The sequence below is a fragment of the Canis aureus genome, chromosome 19, assembly GCF_053574225.1.
Source record: "Canis aureus isolate CA01 chromosome 19, VMU_Caureus_v.1.0, whole genome shotgun sequence".
In the NCBI taxonomy this organism is placed as follows: domain Eukaryota; kingdom Metazoa; phylum Chordata; class Mammalia; order Carnivora; family Canidae; genus Canis; species Canis aureus.
The window spans coordinates 51305352-51325063 of record NC_135629.1 but is presented as its reverse complement, the minus strand read 5'-3'; the positions used below and the strand labels follow the sequence as shown (position 1 = coordinate 51325063).

The following is a 19712-nucleotide window of genomic DNA, read 5'->3' as shown; positions in this document are numbered from 1 at the left end:
CCCGAGATCATGACCTGAACTGAAGGCAGAAGCTTAACTGACTGAGCTATTCAGGTGCCTCAAAAGGGAACTTTGGAGATGAACATGACTCAGATGGGACAGACCCTGGGGTGAAGGTGGGCCTTGGCCCACAAATGTTCTTATTTAGCAGAGGGACACTCGGTTTAATAAATTTAACCCCCCCAGCTGCCAGGAAAGAGCGAGACCCCTAGAAATAACCCCTTAGATACAAGTCATGGGATGTGTGTGTGTGTGCGTGTGTGCGTGTGTGCGCGCGTGCACGCGCGTGTGCGTGCATGCTCTACTGTTGGGTTTCTGTTCCTCTCCAGAACATAGTATAGGCTTGGGCTCTTGCTCTCTGTTCTCCACTTGGGTCTTTCATTTGGCACATGGGGTTCATTCCCTGTGGACTGGATGAGCCCTGATTTGCTTTGTACCAGCACATGAAAATTGAGTTTTTCCCCCACCTCACACCAAGGCCCTAAATACCTTTGAATTCCTTTAAATGGGTGTCACCACAGTTTTTTGTCTGCAGGATTGTAGATTCTAGATTTCTCATTCTAGAAGTTAGATCACTAGATCCGAGGGTACATCCACGGATATAGCATCAAACTGTCATGGAACACCTGCTCTCCAGAAGTGCAGCTGAGGACCCATTTCACTCACTGTCACCAGCCAGTCTTCCCTCTTTGCCAGTCTTTTTTTTTCATTTTTTTTTAAAGATTTTATTCATTTATTCATGAGAGACAGAGAGAGAGAGAGAGAGAGGCGGAGACAGAGGCTCCACGCAGGGAGCCTGACGCGGAACTCGATCCCGGATCCTCAGGATCACATCCCGGGCCGGAGGCAGGTGCTAAACCGCTGAGCCACCCAGGGATCCCCGACCTCTTTGCCAGTCATGATGGGGAGGAGGTCTTTCAGTGTATTTGTATTTGGCTACTTGTTAGTTTGAACATCTCTTCAGAGGCGTAAAAGCCATCAGATATCTACTTTTTTTTTTTTCATGAGAGACACAGAGAGAGAGGCAGAGACCTAGACAGAGGGAGAAGCAGTCCCCCTGTGGGGAAGCTGATGCGAGACTCAGTGCCAGAACCCCGGGATCACGACCTGAGCCAAAGGCAGACACTCAACCACTGAGCCACCCAGGTGTCCCCACTTCCAAGTACAGATCCAAAAGCAGTGAACACAGGCAGGCAAACAGGTATTTGTACCCCCGTGTTCATGGCAGCCAGGGTATGGAAGCAGCCCAAGTGTCCCTGGATGGATGAAGGATAAACTAATGCAGTCCACCACCTAATAGAATTGTATTCAGTCTGAAAAAGGAAGAACATTCTGACACCTTCTACAACATAAGGCAAGAAGTCAGACACAAAAGGACAAATACTATATGATCCCACTTATGTGAGGTTTCTAGGGGAGTCCCATTCATAGAGATAGAAAGTGGAGTGCTGGGAGCCAGGGGTTGGGGCAGGGGTTGGGGCAGGTGTTTGATGGGGTCAGAGTTTCCATGTGCGGTGGTGGAAAAGTTCTGGAGATGGATGGTGGTGATGGTTGCATGACAGTATGTATGTACTTAATGTCACTGAACTGGACACTGAAAAACGGTTAAGCTGGTAACTTTTATGTTATGTGTATTTTACCGTGATAAAAAAAATCTTTTTAAAGATTTTATTTATTTGAGATAGAGTGAGAATGAGAGAGAGAGTGCACACACGAGTGGGGGGAGAGGCAGAGGGAGAGAGGGAACAGGCTCTCCACTGAGCAGGTAGCCCAATGAGGGGCTCAATCTCAGGATCAGGGATCGTTACCCAATCCCAAGGCAGACGCTTACCCAACTGAGCCACCAAGGCGCCCATTAAAAAAATTTTGTTTAACGATTTTATTTATTTATCCATGAGAGACCCAGAGAGAGAAGGAGGCAGAGATACAGGCAGACGCAGAAGTCTGTGCAGGAAACCCAATGTGGGACTTGATCTGGGGACTCCGGGATCACACCCTGAGCTAAAGGCAGACGCTCAACTGCTGAGCCACCCAGGCGTCTCACCATTAAAAAATTTTAAAGAAAAAAAAACACTTTACAAAATAAAAAATGTATAAAAGCCTTCAGAAAGCACTGTTGAGGGTGCACATTAAGCGCCCTCAGGGATCCCTGGGTGGTGCAGCGGTTTAGCGCCTGCCTTTGGCCCAGGGCGCGATCCTGGAGACCCGGGATCGAATCCCACACCGGGCTCCCAGTGCATGGAGCCTGCTTCTCCCTCTGCCTGTGTCTCTGCCTCTCTCTCTCTCTCTCTCTGTGTGACTATCATAAATAAATAAAAATTAAAAAAAAAAAGCGTCCTCAGTCCTGACATTGGAATCAAAACCTCCCTTTGTTCTCGAAGGTTCTAAAATCCTGCAACCAGGTTGCAGGCACTAGGGTAGTGGAAGAAATCAATTCGAGGCGTCTTTTGGGGACTCCTTACAATTCCTGGCCCGGCTGCTTCAGGCGGGAGCCTCCCCTACTGACATCCTGCTATTCTTGCTGCTTTCCCACCAGCTTCATGTACTGGACGAATTGGGGAACCCCCGCCGAGATCAAGAAGGGGGGTCTGAATGGTGTCGACGTTTACTCACTAGTGACGGAGGACATCCAATGGCCCAATGGCATCACCCTGGGTATGTCCTTGGTTGGGACCTTGGTCTCTGGGGTTAGGCACGGCCTGGAGAAAAGAAAGGAGTGGCCAGGCTGCACCTGAATAAAAAAAAATGCAGCTCCCTGTTTTTTATAACCTGCCACTAAACTGCCCCAGCATGGCGTTTGGGCTGACAGGTGGAGATGTGCAGTGGGGGCTGCTTTTCAGGGCACGTCTCTGCCGGGTCCCGGGGGTCCTTCCTGTGGGGAGTGGAGTGACCAGGCCCAGGCCCCTCTGGCATTGACATGTGATCTCTCCTTGTCCACCTGTGGATTCTAGATCTTTCTGGTGGCCGCCTCTACTGGGTTGACTCCAAGCTCCACTCCATCTCCAGCATTGATGTCAACGGGGGGAACCGGAAGACCATTTTGGAGGACAAGAAAAAGCTGGCACATCCCTTCTCCTTGGCCATCTTTGAGGTGGGACGGGGAACCAGGGGTTGCTCTTTGGGTGCTTGAGGGAAATCCCATCTACATGCTAGTTACTGACACAATGTATGTACGAGGTATACGTGCTCATGCTAATGGGTCAACCCACATTGTCTGGTTCATTCAAGCCAAGACCAACTTATAAAACTGAAGTTATTTCCATTTTCTTCTCATCAAAAGAGATATATTTTTTAAGATTTTATTTATTCATGAGAGACACAGAGAGAGAGGCAGTGACATAGGCAGAGGGAGAAGCAGGCTCCCTGCTGGGAGCTCAATGCAGGACTTGATCCCAGCAGGACCTGGGATCATGACCTGAGCCAAAGGCAGATGCTCAACCACCGAGCCACCCAGGTGCTTCTGTTTTTTGTCTTTTTAAGTAAACTGTACCCCCAACATGAGGTTTGGACTCACGACTCAGATCAAGAGTCGCAGGCTTCCTGAGCTGAGCCAACTTTTGGGTGCCCCCTCACCCAAAGAGTCTTAAAGCAGCAGTTCTCATTTGGAGAGGCCATCTTGGTGCCCAGGGGACAATCCGGCACTTTCTGGAGACTTTTTGGTGGTTGCACTTGGAGGGGGAGTCCCTCCCGGTACTTAGTAGGTAGAGGCCTAGGAAGCTGCTAACAGCCTCACAGAGAGAAAAGGGGGCCAACCACAGCTGGAAACTGTTTTAAGGAAACATGATGTTTGTGCACCCTCATTCAAGCAGCGTGACTCAACATTCACCAAGAGGTAGAAGCCCCCTGGGTGTCCGTCAGAGATGAAGGGCTAAACAAAATGTGTAACTATGCAGTGGAACGTGATTCAGGAGACAGGGAGGTGCTTCTGACACACTGCCACGGGGACGATGCTGGAGAGAACCAAATCCAGACACAAGAGAACAGATCCTGTCTGATTCCACTTCTGTGCGGTCCCCAGAGGAGTCCTGTCCTCAGAGACCGGAAGTCAATGGTGGGCATCAGGGCCTGGGGCGGGGTGTGGGGAGTCCCTGTTTCATGGGGACAGAGTCTCAGTTTGGGTAGATGGAAAATTCTGGAGACGGATGGTGGTGATGGTTACACACCAATGTGAATGTACCTAATGCCCACAACACACTTAAAAAGGATTAAGATGGTTGATTTTAGATTATGTGTATTTTACACAGTTAAAATTTTTTAATTTATTTTTATTTTTATTTTTTTAAAGATTTTATTTATTTATTCACAGAGATGCAGAGAGAGAGAGAGAGAGAGAGAGAAAGAGAGAGGCAGGACACAGGCAGAGGGAGAAGCAGGCTCCATGAGAGAGAGAGAGAGAGAGAGAGGCAGAGACACAGGCAGAGGGAGAAGCAGGCTCCATGCAGGGAGCCCGATGTGGGACTCGATTCCAGGTCTCCAGGATCATGCCCTGGGCTGCAGGCGGCACTAAACCGCTGAGCCACCAGGGCTGCCCTAAAATTTTTTTTTAAAAAGAAAGTAAAAAGAGGGGCGCCTGGGTGGCTCAGTCAGTTAATCATCTGCCTTCGGCTCAGGTCATGATCCCAGAGTCGTGGGGTCGAGCCCCACATGGGGCTTCCTGCTTAGTGGGGAGCCTGCTTCTCCCTCACCCTCTGCAGCATCCCCTGCTTGTGTTCTCTCTCTCTCTCTCTTTCTCAAATAAACCTTAAAAAAAAAAAGAAAAAGGAAATGAGGCTCGTACCCCCTAGTATTGCTTCCTTCCAAATATTCGGGTGTCCTACACCCTCAATTAATGGGATCTGCTGTCTTCCTTAATGCCCATATAGGATAAAATCTTTTGGACGGACATCATCAATGAAGCCATTTTCAGTGCCAACCGCCTCACAGGTTCAGACATTAATTTGGTGGCAGAAAACCTCTTGTCGCCGGAGGACATTGTCCTTTTTCACAACTTCACACAGCCAAGAGGTAAAGATGGGGTGACCGCTTCCTGCCTCTACATCCCCGCTGGTGTTCTGGAATTTTCTAGAATTTTCTAACCTTGCTCTCCTGCCTCTTCCACCTCAGGGGTGAACTGGTGTGAGGGAACTGCCCTCCCCAATGGCGGCTGCCAGTACCTGTGTCTCCCGGCCCCGCAGATCAACCCCCACTCGCCCAAGTTCACCTGTGCCTGCCCTGATGGCATGGTGCTGGCCCAGGACATGAGGAGCTGCCTCATAGGTAGGGGCACCGGCCTGCCTGCGCGTCAGTCCTGCTTCTGCCCCCTCTTGTGGCTTTAGTCCTGCAACTTGACCTTCCTGATCTTTTCTTTGCTCATCTTCCAAACGGGAGGGGGTGAAGCTCCAGGAGGCCCTCATAAGGGGTAACCATAGTTTGCCTTTGTCGTGCTGGATACGTGAGCCCTGTGCCAGGCATTTAGACAGATGCCATTCACCTTTGCTGTCCGGTTCACTCTCTCCCAGCCCCCTTGGGAGGTGACCGATTGTAGACCTGGGCATCGAGGGAGAAGATGACCCCCTTTCTGGTGTTTCTCATCCTCAGAGAAAGTCTCAGTTTGGGGACAGTGTGTTTGAAATACTTGTGAATCTGCCTTTCAAACTATAACAAATAATGTAATAACAATATAGATATTAGTATGTTTCAATTATTTTCAGTTTTTTTTCAAGATTTTATTTTTTATTAGAGAGACAGCACGAGCAGGGGGGAGGGGCAGAGGGAGAGGGAGAAGCAGACTTCCTGCTGAGCAGGGAACCCACCGAGGGGCTTGATCTCAGGACCGTGGGATCGTGACCTAAGCTGAAGACAGATGCTTAACTGACTGAGCCACTCAGGCACCCCTGTTTTCAGTTATTTCTTTGTGACCCATGGCACATGCTACTTATCCATCGTCATTATCACAGTTATCAGAGAAGCCCTTGGGCAGTAGAGTACTCAGGAGATGTTTCTTCTTTCAGGGACTGAACCTGGAGCCACCACCCAGGGCACGATCACGGTCAAGTCGACGGTCCATTCCACAGCCGGGAGGCCGACAGTCCCCTCCACAACCATGGGGCCAAAGCACACAGCCAGCCCGTGGTCTGTGGCCAGCCCTGAGTTCACCACGGCTGAGATGGTGACCATGTCCCACCAAGGTAAAGGCAGGGACTATCCTGGCCCCAGGTTTATAGCTCAGGCGTCTAGACAGGCCCCTTCAGAGGCCAAGAGAATCTGGGGAAGGGATACTGTGGGTCTAGTCTTGTCCCTGCACTCTTTCTGACATAACCTATGCGATTTCAGAAGCCTCCATTTGGCTACTGGAAAATGGGACCAATGACAGTGGCCGCCCTCCTCATGGTAGTAGTGGGGATTGTGTGGCCCAAGGCATGTGAAGCACTTGAGTGTGTGGTGGTGACTTATCCCAGAGTCTTCCCAGTGCAGAGACCCCGGAGCCTGAAATGTTATCAAGGCCCATTCGATGACCTGCTTTCCAGGTGTCTGCCCAGCGGGCCAGGGCTAGGGTGAGGCAGGTGAGGCGCTCCGCAGGGTGGCATCTGAGGGACCACCAAAAACCCAGGACTTAAAATAATATTTTATTGCATTACTTTTTCAAAGATCAAATCCCTGAACTATGGGCCGAACACCTGGTCTTGCAAATATAATTTGATCAGATGGGGCACCTGGTGGCTCAGTGGTTGAGCATCTGCCTTCGGCTCAGGTCGTGATCCCGGGGTCTGGGGATCGAGTCCCACATTGGGCTCCCCATGGAGAGCCTGCTTCTCCCTCTGCTAATGTATCTGCTTCTCTCTGTCTCTCATGAATAAATAAATAAAATCTTTAAAAGACTTTGATCAGAGCCTGGGTCCCAACACGGCCAGGACAGGCAAGTGTAGATTCAGAGCCTGTCTTCCTAAACATTTGATTTTTATCAGGGGGTATTGGCCTTCATTTTTATTTCTTAAAAAAAGGTCACATTAAAACATTACTCTATTACTAAGGGTTTTTTTGCTTTTGTTTTTGGCACGGGGCGGGGCCGGGGCGGGAGGGGGGGGGGGTTGGCGCAGGCTCTAAGTTTTGTGCTTATGGCTTAGTGCCTGGCTCACAACCTAGCCCAGGCTCTCAGTGAATTAATGGAAGACCCGCCATTCATCTCTTTGCCCACCAGAGGGCACCTGCCCTCGTGTTTGGCCAGAAAAATGGAGCTCATAGATGTTTCTAGCCAGAAAAAAATGGGCTCATCAGCAAGTTGGACATTTTTTTCTCCCTCACAGTGGCTGAAGCCTATGTACCACCATAAACAAGGTAAAGCAGAAACTGCTGTGGTTGAGAGAGGCCAGGAAATCTTTCCACCGGGGGCAGTGCTACTGCTTGGAAAATTGTTTCACAGATGGGCCCACCCAGGGCTCCTTGATTTGAGCAAAGGAGCCCCCCCCTTTTTTTTAAGATTTTTTATTTATTTATTCATAGAGACACAGAGAGAGAGAGAGAGAGAGAGAGAGAGGCAGAGGGAGAAGCAGGCACCATGCAGAGGGCCTGACGTGGGACTCGATCCAGGGCCTCCAGGATCACGCCCTAGGCCGCAGGCAGCCCTAAATCGCTGCGCGACTGGGGCTGCCCCAAAGGAGCTCTTTTAAGGGAAAAACTTCTCAAGGATCTTGCTGGTGCCTTAAAATATTTTTGTTAGAAGTTTTCTTAAATATGCACAAATATTTTTTTTTAAAAAGGCAATTTAGGGATCCCTGGGTGGTGCAGCGGTTTAGCGCCTGCCTTTGGCCCAGGGCGTGATCCTGGAGACCCAGGATCGAATCCCACGTCAGGCTCCTGGTGCACGGAGCCTGCTTCTTCCTCTGCCTGTCTCTCTCACTGTGTGCCTATCATAAATAAATAAAAAAAATTAAAAAAAAAAGGCAATTTAAACTACACCACGTATAACCAGCCAATATAGGGCAGCCCTGGTGGCTCAGCAGTTTACTTCTGCCTTCAGCCCAGAGCGTGATTCTGGGGACCTGGGATTGAGTCCCGTGTCGGGCTCCCCACATGGAGCCTGCTTCTCCCTCTGCCTATGTCTCTGCCTCTCTCTCTCTCTGTGTGTCTCTCATGAATAAATGAATAAAATTAAAAAAAAAAGATTAACCAGTCGATATAACCCACCTGGGGTTTGAATAGAACTGATGATGTAAATCATGGCTCACTTGCGTCCATGTGGCCCAGGTGTGGATCTTCGGTCTTCCCGGGCTGTTTGTTTGGAGGACTTTAAACTTTGATTTGCCTGGGGCCCTCACAGGGCTCAGGTGCACCAGTGTGCTTGTGTAACGAGGTTCCCCCCAGTATTTATTAACTGGGGTAGTTGACACAGGAGTCTGGAGCTTTGGTGCAGTCCACACTAGGCCCAGGAATTGCTGAACAGTCCAGAGTCAGGTGGCTGCTATCCCGTCCAGACCTGTCTCGTTTCCATCAGATGCAGAACCAGCATGAAACATTCCACCAGTGACCTCACCAGCTAGCGAATGTACCTGCAGGCTCTTGCCTCAAAGATCGTTGGTCCCTCCCCCAGAGCTTTGAAATGCTTGGCTGAGGAACCCTCTTAAATCTGCTCTAAGTCCCATAATCCCAACTGCTAATGAAAGAGGCCCCAGTGTGATGCCTCTCAAACCTGGGAGACGCTCCAAGTTCCTTTGAACTTCTTTTTTTTTTTAAGATTATTTATTTTATGGGGAACCCTGGGTGGCGCAGCGGTTTGGCTCCTGCCTTTGGCCCAGGGCACGATCCTGGACACCCGGGATCGAATCCCACATCGGGCTCCCGGTGCATGGAGCCTGCTTCTCCCTCTGCCTATGTCTCTGCCTCTCTCTCTCTTTCTCTCTCTGTGACTATCATAAATAAATAAAAAAAAAATTAAAAAAAAAAAAAAGATTATTTATTTTAGAGAGAGAGAGAGTACAAGCAGTGGGAGGGGCCGAGAGAGAAAGAAAACCCAGCAGACTCTCTGGTGAACACGGAGCCTGACATGCAGGGTTTGAACTCATGACCCTGAGATCACAACCTGAGTTGAAAGCTAGAGTCGGACCCTTAACCCACTGAGCCACCCAGGCTTTGAACTTTTAAAGACACCAGGAAGCAGGAGGTGTTTCCATCTATGTGTGGGTTGTTATACACCTGCCGTGGATCTGAGCTTCACTTTGTCCTTTCTCCCGTGCAGCCCTGGGCGACGCTGCCAGCAGAGGAGACGAGAAGCCCAGGAGCGTGGGGGCTCTGTACATCATCCTCCCCATCGGTAAGCGAGCAGGCCAGGCCCACCCTGGGGCCCGGCTTCCTGCAAAATGACCTCCCTGCCCAGCGAAGCCACCCCAAGAGCCCACTAGAAATGGTGCAAAGAACACTCAGAAGAAAAGAGTTTTGGCCGCATTGATAGAGACCGGTCCCATTTCTGAAGGATGGGTAGCCCCATATGTGGGGACTCAGAGGAAACCTGGGAGAACCAGCCACAGTTGGGTAGCTCCAGGGTGACGCAGTCGCAGTGGGCTTTGCGTTAGAGATTTGTTAGGCACGTAGATAGGTTTTGTTTGTTTTCCAGTGGAGGAGTATGGCTTTAAATTTGCAACAAAAACCCTAAATAAGTCAAAAAGGGCAGGAGTCTGCAGGCGGTGTCACTCGGGGGGCTGAGCTGGGTGGCAGGGCCCTGGGGCGGCCTCCTGACCTGGCCACCTCCCGCTGCAGTCCTGCTCATCCTCCTATGCTTCGGGACCTTCCTCCTCTGGAAGAATTGGCGGCTTAAAAGCATCAACAGCATCAACTTTGACAATCCCGTGTACCAGAAGACCACGGAGGACGAGGTGCATATCTGCTGCAGCCAGGACGGCTACACCTACCCTTCGGTGAGTACCGGCCCAGGAGGCCCCCCACCTCCTCATCCTCCCCACAGGGCTGGGAGATCCTCCAGAGACCCTCAAGGCGGGGGATAGGTAAGGACAGGATCAAGAGAAAGCAAAGAAGGGAAGTGGGGGCTTTTGGGGAGGGAGGGAGATTTTTTTTTAAGTTTTTTATTAAAAAAAAAATTTACTCATGAGAGACAGAAAGGCAGAGACACAGGCAGAGGGAGAAGTAGGCTCCATGCAGGGAGCCTGATGCGGACTCAATCCGGGACTCTGGGATCGCGCCCAGGAGGGAGATTTTAGATGAGGCAGCTGGGGCAGGCTCCCCAGGCCAGGGAGTGTGTGGCTTGCAGAACACATTGCCAAAGTGTAGACTCGGAGGCTGGTGAGGCTGGAGCTGAGAATCGGGGTGGGGGTGTCGAGCGAGTTGCCCAACGTAGGGAAGGGACCAGGCAGGGCCTTGTGCACCTGGCCTCAGGAGGAACCACATGGGAGCCGTGGAAGGTTCTGATTAGAGGAGGGACTTGGCCTGACTCCCGGCTCACCGGCGCCCTCAGGTGGCTGTCGGGGGAAAGACGGGGGCAAGGTCGTGGGGTGGGGCGGGCCCCCAGCTTGGCCGAGGCTGCTGCGCTGGTGCAGGCTCGGATGAGGGGGGCTGGCCCCCCGCGCGGGCGCGGGCGTCAGGGAGGGAGGCGTAGGTGGCCTCTGGCCATGTTTACTGAATGTTGGACTGATCGCTTCCGGCGTTTATCCTTCTGTTGACAGAGACAGATGGTCAGCCTGGAGGATGATGTGGCCTGAGCCGCTGCCCCTGGTCCCGTCCTTCCCCGGAACCTGCTGCCGGTCACGAGCAGGAAGGACACTTTCTCCCCGGACCCTTGACCTGCCACAAACCCTTCCTGAGACCTCGATGCCCTCCTGTTTCATGCAAAGTGACCAAAGCCCTGCTGGCGGCCGCAGCTGGCTGCCGCTTGGCCTGTCTGCCAGAGCTTTGTTCTATATATTTATTCATCTGGGAGGCAGAACGGGCTTCCAACGGCGCACACGCAACGGGTTTAGGTAGGGCTTTTTTTTTTTTTTTTTTTTTTTTTAATTTCTCTATGAATAGCGGAGAAGAGAAAGTCGAATGAGCTGGGGGGGCGGGGCGAATGAGCTGGGGGGGGCCTGGGCATGTTTCTGCCCTCTCCAGGGACTGCACACTTCTCCCCTCCTGTGGGACTGACGGACAGAGAGGGGGAGAGAGAGGGAGAGGGAGAGAGAAGGCAAGCGGCTCTGACCACGAGAGCAGGCCCTACCCCAGGTCCTGAGTAAGCTGCCTGCCCCCACTCTAGCCCGAGCCCCCAAACTCAGGAGTAAATGTGTTCACCTCTGCCTTGCTGGACAGCCAGCACTAGCTTTTGCCTTGCCGCCCCCTCCCCTGCCCAGATCTGGATCAAACTAGTGTTTTCCAAGCGAGATTTGTGCCCTCCCTTTACGCCAAGACTCTGGCATTGGTCCTGACGTGGCCAAATCCAGCGTCCTGGGGCCGGGGGCCAACCGAACCCCATTCATTCACCAAAACCTCATCGGTTCCCAGGGAAAGCCTGAGCCACCGGTTGCCCTTAATATTTATTAAGTGCCTGAGATACCCAGTCAGCTGATGCATGGAGACAGCGGGCCCCGACCTCTAGGAGCATCCTTAGGCCTGGGTGCGGCGGTGCAGACCCCAGCCCCTGCGCCCACCCCAGCCCCTTCCAGATCCCCTTGCACTTTTTTTAGTTCAGGGCTGTATCTTGTGTAAAGTTGACATAGTCACTATTTTGCACTGGTTTCTGTTCCAGTTGGGATGGGCTCCGGGGTGGGAGAGGATGGATGAATGTACAATCTCGGGGCCTTCCCCCTCCAGCGCCCCCCTTCCTGCCCCTCCCAGCACTTCAAAGCCACAATCATGACTATCCAGCCTGTGTTTCCACTTCTATGCAGATCCCCCTGAGCCATTAACTTCCCCAAGATGGTTGTCTTTTGTTTGACGAATGCCCACTTTAGCCCTGTAGGATGTCCCCCGGGCTTCGTCATTTTATGGGACTTAAACAAAATATCTTTCCAATACTATCATACGGTGTCACGTCTATGACCAAAGAGACAAGTGGCAGCCTCCTGTGGACTCCTGTCAAGGGCTTGTCCACTGTTCACTGCATGACCACCAAACACTGTGCCCCTGTAGGAAACTGTGAAAGCCTTTTCTCCTTCTGAAGCATGTAAATAAACCCCTGTACAGGTAATGGGGGGGGCTTTTTGTTATGTTTGCACTTTGTATATTTGTTAAACATTATCACTTATGTATATGAAACAAAGATCTATTTATTTTTGCAAACCCTGGTTGCTGCATCGGTGACCCCTCCGGGGGCTCTGCGTTGGGGGAAGTTGTCTCTGAGACGCCTCTTCTTTTTGTACAAAGATGACTCGTGCGGGCTTTGCGCAAAGCTCTTCGGGAGAACCATGTCTGTGTTGTATATATGATGGGTTGCTTTGGGGGGATGGGTATCGCTTTTTAAACCACTGTATAGAATGTTTTTATAGCCCAAATGTCTTACTGTGATCAATTAAATTTCTTAAATGAACCACTTGGTGAAACCTGGACCGCTTTCTTCCTCTAGTCTCTGGCTCCTCTGTCTGTGCATGAGCAGAACTTCTCAGGAGATGGCTCTGGAAAAGGGAACATTTCCCCAGAGCTCAGGATGGCCACCGGCTATGGGGTGCTTCCCTGAAGTGGGGTTTTGCTAAATCTCCTGCATGCTCCTTCACAGAACCAACATCTAATGGGTGCCTGTGTGGTGTGCAGGTCCCGGCCTAGGCGTGTGGGACACTGCCATAAATAAGAGAGTAAGTAAGAGTCTGCCCTCAAGGAGCTGATATTTTAGAACGGGAAACAGATACAAACAATGACCATATTTTAGAAGAATATTCTAGAAGAATGTTAAACAGGGCAATGGGGCAGAGAAGTGACTGGCAGGGAGAAGGCTCCTTTAGGGAGGGCTCAGGGAAGGATTCTCTAAGGAGGTGACATTTGGGCTGAATCCAGAAGCATAAACTGCGAGGAGTGGCTGGAGCGGAGACCTTCCCACTTGGTTCAATCAACACATGATTCCCGAAGGGAGCGCCCCCTTCAAACCCTTTGGGCCCCTGGAGGTTGATGTGAGGTTTCTTTCTTTTTTTTTTTTTAAGATTTTATTTATTCATAACAGACAGAGAGGCAGAGACACAGGCAGAGGGAGAGGGAGAGAAGCAGGCTCCATGCAGGGAGCCCGACGTGGGACTCAATCCCGGGACCCCAGGATCACATCCCCGGCCGATGGCGGGACCAAACCGCTGGGCCACCGGGGCTGCCCCGATCTGAGGTTTTCTTAAAGGATGAACACCTAGGAAATAAATCGCTGAGATAATAAAATGAGGTCTCACAACACAAATCCAAATAATCACGAGTTCCGGCGAATCGGGCCTCAAATTCCGTAGTAGCAACATTTGGCCAGAGCTGTGGGCATCCCAGGCACGCACACCCCCATTCTCTCGTGCACCCCAGCTTTACTGGAGTCTGACGTGCAGGCTTCAGACCCCTTCCCCGGGACATGGCAAACCAAACTGCAAGGAGTCTAGGCGCACCTGTCGGGGGTCAGGGACACAGCGGGTCCATGGATGCAAAGAACTTAATATGGGGAAGTAGGTATAAAAGCTCAAATGGGACCGATCACACTGACACCTCACGCCCTGGGCTTCTGCTCTAGGTCCTTACAGGTGGGAGCCAGGGCCTGGGGGACGGGGGTGGGGAGTTAGGGTCTGGTGGGGACACAGGTTCCATTGTGAAGACTGAGAAAGTTCTGAAGACAGGTGGTGGCGGTGGCTGCACAACCATGTGGATGTACCCAATGACCCCAGATTGGACACTCAAACCCGGTCAAATGGGAAGTCTGATGCTGTGTGTATTGGAAGGCGACGCTAAATGATTATTTCTTTGAAGACCCAATGGGGGAACAATGAGGCAGCCAGAAGTAAACACGGTGTAGGGCGGAGCTGGTATTATGGGACCCAGAGGGAGCTGTTGGGAGCCTCGCAGGTGACACTGTGTATGGCAAAAACAAAAGGAGGGGGGAGAGTCAGCTTCTCCCCTCCTCCTGGTGGTGCCCTCTCCCACCAGCGAGGACTCCGCAGCCTGAAGCCAGCAGGACCCCGACCCCCACCCCGACACACACACACCCGCCTTACAGGGCAAAGGGAGGGAGAGCAGGGAGGGCTGGGAAGCAGGTGACCCCGGGTGCAGGGCGGTGGGGTGGGAAGGAGCACATCCCGGGCCGAGCCACCTAGGCACCCAGGTTGAGATGGGGGGGGTGTCTCGCATGCCTTGGAGCCTCAGTTTCCCCAGCTGAAGCTGGGGCCAGGGCTAATCCCCAGCTCCCAGGCTCAGAGCCCGTGCGGGGCCCTGCACAGGCCTGGAGAAGAAGGCCCGGAGCCAGGGGACTGTCATGTTCGCTGTGTCCACAGGGTGGCACTTCCTTCCTTCCTTCCGCCCTTTGTCTTGGGAAGGTTCCAAAATGCCTCTGGGGGTGAAGGCTGAACGGGCGCCCGGGAAGCGCGGGCCGGAGGCCGCTCGATAATTGGTTGATTGACTGATTCCAAGCTCAGCCGCGCGGCAAACGGGCCAAATGAGCGTAAATGGCCCGGCAAACCGAAGGGGCCTGGAGGTGACCCGGGAGCAGGCGGGGAGGGGGCAGGACGTGGTCCCCGTGTCCCCGCGGAGGGCGCCGCCCGCAGCCAGAGGGGCGGGCGCTTCTGGTCTCTGGCCTCGGCCGTTTGCTGCTCCAGGACGAGTGACCGGCTTCCTTCCTCGGGGCCCCCGCGGCGACACTGCATGTGGGCCACGTGCAGGACTCAGAGCTTCATGACAAGTGACAGCAAGCCGTTGGCGGGGATGAACGTGGCTGCTCCCCAGCGCGGCCCCTGAGCACAGGGCAGTGTCAAGCGCCCATTTCACAGATGGGCAAGGGGAGGCTCGGGTGGCTGGGCTCAGCCCACACGGCTCGGGGAGGACCGAGAGGCCACCCCTTGCCTTCCCCTACAGGCCGCGAGGGGTGGGGGGCGTTCTTGGGGCTCGGACAGGGTCCCCTACCGGAAGGCCCCCGGCAGGACTCCAGGCCTGCACGCACCGCCAGCTCCCGGCCTGTGGGCTCAGCACCAGAGCACCGCGACGGAGCCGGTTCTGGGGGGCACAGGACTCTGCAGCTCGGGGCACTGTCACCCCCAAGGACAGGGTGGGGGGCTGGCAGTCCCCTGCGCCTTGGCTCTGAGGGCTCAGCAGCTCCGGCCAGGGCAGGGTGGGTGGCGCGAGGAAGCTGCTCCCCTGGGCTTGGTACCCCCAACTCTGTCCTCTGCTGCCCCCCACCCCCACCGGCGGCCCAAACCACAGCTGCCTGCGGTGAGTCAGGCTGGAGCCTGCGGGGCGAGCCCAGGTCCGGGGGGTGTGGGAGGAAGGGCTGCCCGCACCCTGCAGCTTCCCCAGCCAGCCCCCCTCCACTGTGGGGGGTCAGGACCTCCTTCGGGCCCCCCGGAAGTGAATTCTCCGACGGCGGGGTGTGGGCGAGGCTGAGGGCCCCGACGGGGGGTGAGCCCTGGGCACACCATCCACCCCCGAGCGGGGCAGCGGCCGGGGCGGGAGGGGTTGGAGGCGGGGCAGCCCTGGGACTCCTGGGTCTGGTCCAGCCTCCCCTCCAGGCGGCTCGGGTTTCAGCCCTGCTTCCTGCCCTGGTGGAGGGGCTCCCTCCTCCCCGAGCCCCGCCCTCCCAGGCCCAGCTGCTCTGCTCACCCTGGCCTCTGCTCCCACGCTGGGCCCGGGACGGAGTGGGGAGAGCTAGGGGGTTCACAGCAAGACCAGCCCCCTAGAAACGCGGGGCTAGAGCAGGGTGGCCTGCGCTCAAAGGTCGTCATCAGACTCCCTTTTCCTGGGTCCCAACTCTGGGGTCCTGCCTGACATCTGAAATCCCCCGCGGATCTTCTTGTGGACTGCAGGCCCAGTGTGATCCAGCAACCACTCCCTCCTCCCAACCCTGCGTGATCCAGCCCCTTGCCCCACAGTTCCTGCAGGCCTCTTTGCTACCTCTGAGCACTCACTTTGCACTGGCTGTTCCCTCTGCCTGGATCACCACCTCCACACTTCTGTCTCCTAGGGCTCAAGTCTGGGCTCCAGTGACACCTCCTCTCCAGGGCCTCCTACAGAGCCTCCCCCGACAGCAACAGCATTGATCACTAGCTGAAAGTTGGAGTTTAAATGCCCAAACTTTGGATCCAGGTCAAATCCTGGCTCTGCCCCTCATCAGCTGTAAGAACTAACACAAATAACTTGACCTCTCCGTGACTCAGTTTCTTCCTTCTCAACCCACTGGTCTTGGCCTTCACGGGAGTGTGGCTCCCTGACGGGGGTGCCGGGGCAGGGCACCAGTCAATCACGGATGCCCAGTTCACATTTCTGAGTCAATCAGGGAGTGTCCCCAGGAACCCCAGCACTGTCATGACATCCTGTAACCAGTCTTTCCGGCCTCTCCCCAGCCAGGCCAGAGAGATCAGGTCACGGCCTCACATCCAAGAACGAGGTTCAAATCCATCCTTGGACACCCGTCCCCCAGGCATACACACTCACTGGGTCCCAGGCCCTTGATCTAGAAACTAGGAGCAGCTCTGACCACGGCTCAGACCAGGACTGGGAGTGGGGGACACTGGGAGGACCCACCCATGGCGATGAAGGCCTGGGGGTTCAGAGGAAGAGGCCGAGCGGGACCCTCGGGGGCAGCCAGCCTTAGGACTTTACCAGCGACTGCCCAGTGTGAGGCCTTCGCTCCCAGCAGTCCCTTGGCGCTTTCCCCAGAAACACCAATGACAAGCTGGGTCAGCTGGGCATCCGGACACTTGCCTCACAGCCACCTGTCAATAATGCCTTTATCTAGAACTTCAGCTTTACCGCTCCATCAACGCAGGCGTGAGTTCCAGTCATTGCTTGGCGTCTTCCTACCCGGGTAGCCTTGGAAAAGGCCCAGCCACCTCAGAGGCTGTTTCTCCTCTGAAAAGCCCGAGATGCTCCTCCATGGACCCTACAGCCCCACTGTGGGGGTTCAGACTCCAGGGGTGTCATTGTCCTGTGACTGTCAAGCCTGGATCACGCCATGCCTCTTTCCCCATCTGTAAAATGAATACTCTTTACTGGCTTGGGATGGTGCTGGGCCCGTGCTGGCCCTGGGGTGGGGGTGGGGGTGGTGCAGGAGGAAGGGTGGGGGGTGAGGGGGTCAAGGCTCAGCACGACAGGTGCAAGGCCAGTTACCTGGCTCCCCACTCCCTGGTCCTGGGGACACGAATCTTGCTTCTACCTCCACCGGGCTGGGCCCAACACTCCGCATGCCTGTGGCCGGCCTCCAGAAATCAAGAGCTGGTGACCACTGGTGACCATTGCCGCTTGGGCGGCTCTCCAGAGGAACGACAAGCAGGAATGGGGGTAGGGGTGCAGGCTGGAGGTCTGAGGCTGTCCTGCTGGCTGTCCCAGGCATCCAGCCAGCACTGGGCAGTGAGTCAGGGCCCAGGCATGCAGAGGGCCGGGGCCTCTCCAGGCCCCTGTGAGCTCAGGCACCTCCCTGAACCCGCCCGCCAGGCCACGTTCCTTACTGGCTTGCTCACTCCTTCGGCCAGACCCGGGGCTGCCGGGGGAGACGAGAGGAGCACGGCCACTCTGAGCCTGGGCTCACGCAGCCTCCCCGAGGGGACCTTCCTCCTGGGGAAACTGAGCTCCGAGCAGGCCAATACCTCCTTGGCCTCCGCCCAGAGCCAAGCAAAGGGACTGCCTGGAGGGAGACGGGCCCGTGGAGGGCTTTAGGGCCAGGGCCAAGGGCACTCCTAGGTTCTGGTCTGTAACATCCCGCCCCCCACACCTGCTCTCTCCCGGGCACTCGGTTTGCTAGCCGGCAGGTCTGCTGGATCAACCGCGGGACGCATGCCTCATTGCCTGCCCCGCAGCCCTGAGCTGGGCTGGGGCTGCTCTGACATGCTCACGGGGCCCACTAGAGTGGGGGGGCGCTCCTGGAGCCCTCACCCACGCGGCTGGGCAGGTGGAGGCCAGCTGTGTTAGCAGGAATGCCCATCAAGGTGACAGCAGCTACTGAGCCGACCACAAGTGGATGCCTGGCTGGTTCTTGGCTGAGGCTGCAAGGCCAGAAAGGTGGGGGTGGGGGTGGAGAGATGAGGGGGGAGGGGGCAGGGAGGAGGACGACTGCCTCCAGTGTGCTCCACATTTGTCACGACTGAGGGGGTGCTCCTGGCATCCAGAGGGTGGGGGCCAGGAATGCTGCTACATGTCCTACGGCGTCCAGGACAGCCTGTGAGAATGACTGGCCCCGATGTCCCTAGGGCTGGGGTGGGAAAACCATGGCCAAGGTCAAGTTTTCTGGAGGCCGATGGTACAAAGAGGGGGCTCTGCGCCCATCTCATGCCATAAAAGACCTTACTGATCTTGAAAATCAACAGCTCAGGAGGGCTTATGTGACCACTTACTCGAACACATTAAGTCAAGCTCTTGGCATAAAAACAGGGCCTCCGAAGCTCTGGGAATCTCTGTGAACCGAATGACCTGCTCTGTCTCCCTAGTCCTAGAGCCCAGGCTCCCTTGCCCCAGAAGCTGCAAGGGTGACCTGGACAGACTGTCCGGTGCCCATGACACGCTCAGATGCTGCTAGACTTGCTGCTTACGCTCCCTCTACCTAGCACGTCTCCTCTCCAATTATAAAAAACTGTCACATTTGCACTTACTAGAAACAGAGCAGTTACAGAGGCGCGCACGAAACCCCAGACCCTGAGGACCCAGAGGCTCGTGGGACCATAACAAATCTACTGACGAGGCTGCATATAGAAGGTGGCTGGTTAGGTTTGAGGAGGACCAACTTCCCTTTCCCTACCCTCAGGCAGGCGGGCCGTAAGCGTCCCATTCTTAGTGGTACCCCAAATCACTGAGGATGGTGGATAAGGGAACATATAGAATGGCCTGGGTCGTATGCTGCATCAAGTAGATTTACATCAGGAGCACGGGACTCTTGCTCTCGTAGCGAGTTCGTGCCCCATGTTGGGTGATTATAAATATATAGACTAAAAAAAGGGCAGCCCCGGTGGCCCAGTGGTTTAGCGCTACCTTCAGCCCAGGGCCTGATCCTGGAGACCCGGGATCTAGTCCCACGTCAGGCTCCCTGCATGGGGCCTGCTTCTCCCTCTGCCTGTGTCTCTGCCTCTCTCTCTCTCTCTCTGTCATGAATAAATGAATAAAATCTTAAAAAAAAAAAAAAAAAAAGAACGAAATGTGGAACTCAACATCAAAAAAAAATTAGCTGTTTGTGATAAAAAAAAATAAGTAACAGTGGCACACACAACATAACTTAGTCTTCCCTTCCTCCACACAGAGAGGTCCAGGGCTGGGGCACCTCGCTGGTTTAGTTGGTCATGTCCGACTCTTGATCTCAGCTCAGGTCTGGTTCTCTGGGCCATGAGTTCAAACCTCAATGTTGGGCTGTATAGTGGGTGTGGAGCCTACTTAAAAAAAAAAAACAAAAAAAAAAAACAAAACGAGGGGGACCTAAGTGGCTCAGTTAGTTAAGCATCTGAATCTTTTGACTTTGGCTCCGGTCATAATCTCAGGGTCAGGAGATGGAACCCTGCATCAGGCTCCACCTTCAGCATGGAGGTGGCTTGTCCTTCTCCCTCTATACCCCCCTCACTCGCACACACTCTTTCTCAAATAAATAAGTAAATAAAATCTTAAAAAAAAAAAAAGTC

General features: G+C 54.2%; 1 protein-coding gene and 1 long non-coding RNA gene across 2 annotated transcripts in view; one reads left to right on the top strand and one right to left on the bottom strand.

Moving 5' to 3' along the window:
* LDLR (low density lipoprotein receptor) overlaps positions 1-12484 on the top strand; it is a 37536-nt gene extending 25052 nt beyond the window's left edge. The window contains exons 11-18 of the mRNA XM_077859915.1: positions 2537-2655; positions 2952-3091; positions 4863-5004; positions 5104-5256; positions 5991-6167; positions 9212-9286; positions 9730-9887; positions 10650-12484. Of these exons, the coding sequence (XP_077716041.1) occupies positions 2537-2655; positions 2952-3091; positions 4863-5004; positions 5104-5256; positions 5991-6167; positions 9212-9286; positions 9730-9887; positions 10650-10685 (1000 nt within the window). The 3' untranslated portion in view covers positions 10686-12484. The remainder of the gene's footprint in view (positions 1-2536; positions 2656-2951; positions 3092-4862; positions 5005-5103; positions 5257-5990; positions 6168-9211; positions 9287-9729; positions 9888-10649) is intronic.
* Positions 12485-16794: 4310 nt separating this feature from the next.
* On the bottom strand, positions 16795-17527 carry LOC144290557 (uncharacterized). The gene is made up of 2 exons (XR_013358148.1): positions 17224-17527; positions 16795-17084 (listed from the first exon to the last, which is right to left on the bottom strand). It is a non-coding gene; the product is annotated as an uncharacterized LOC144290557 (long non-coding RNA).
* Positions 17528-19712: the final 2185 nt, after the last annotated feature.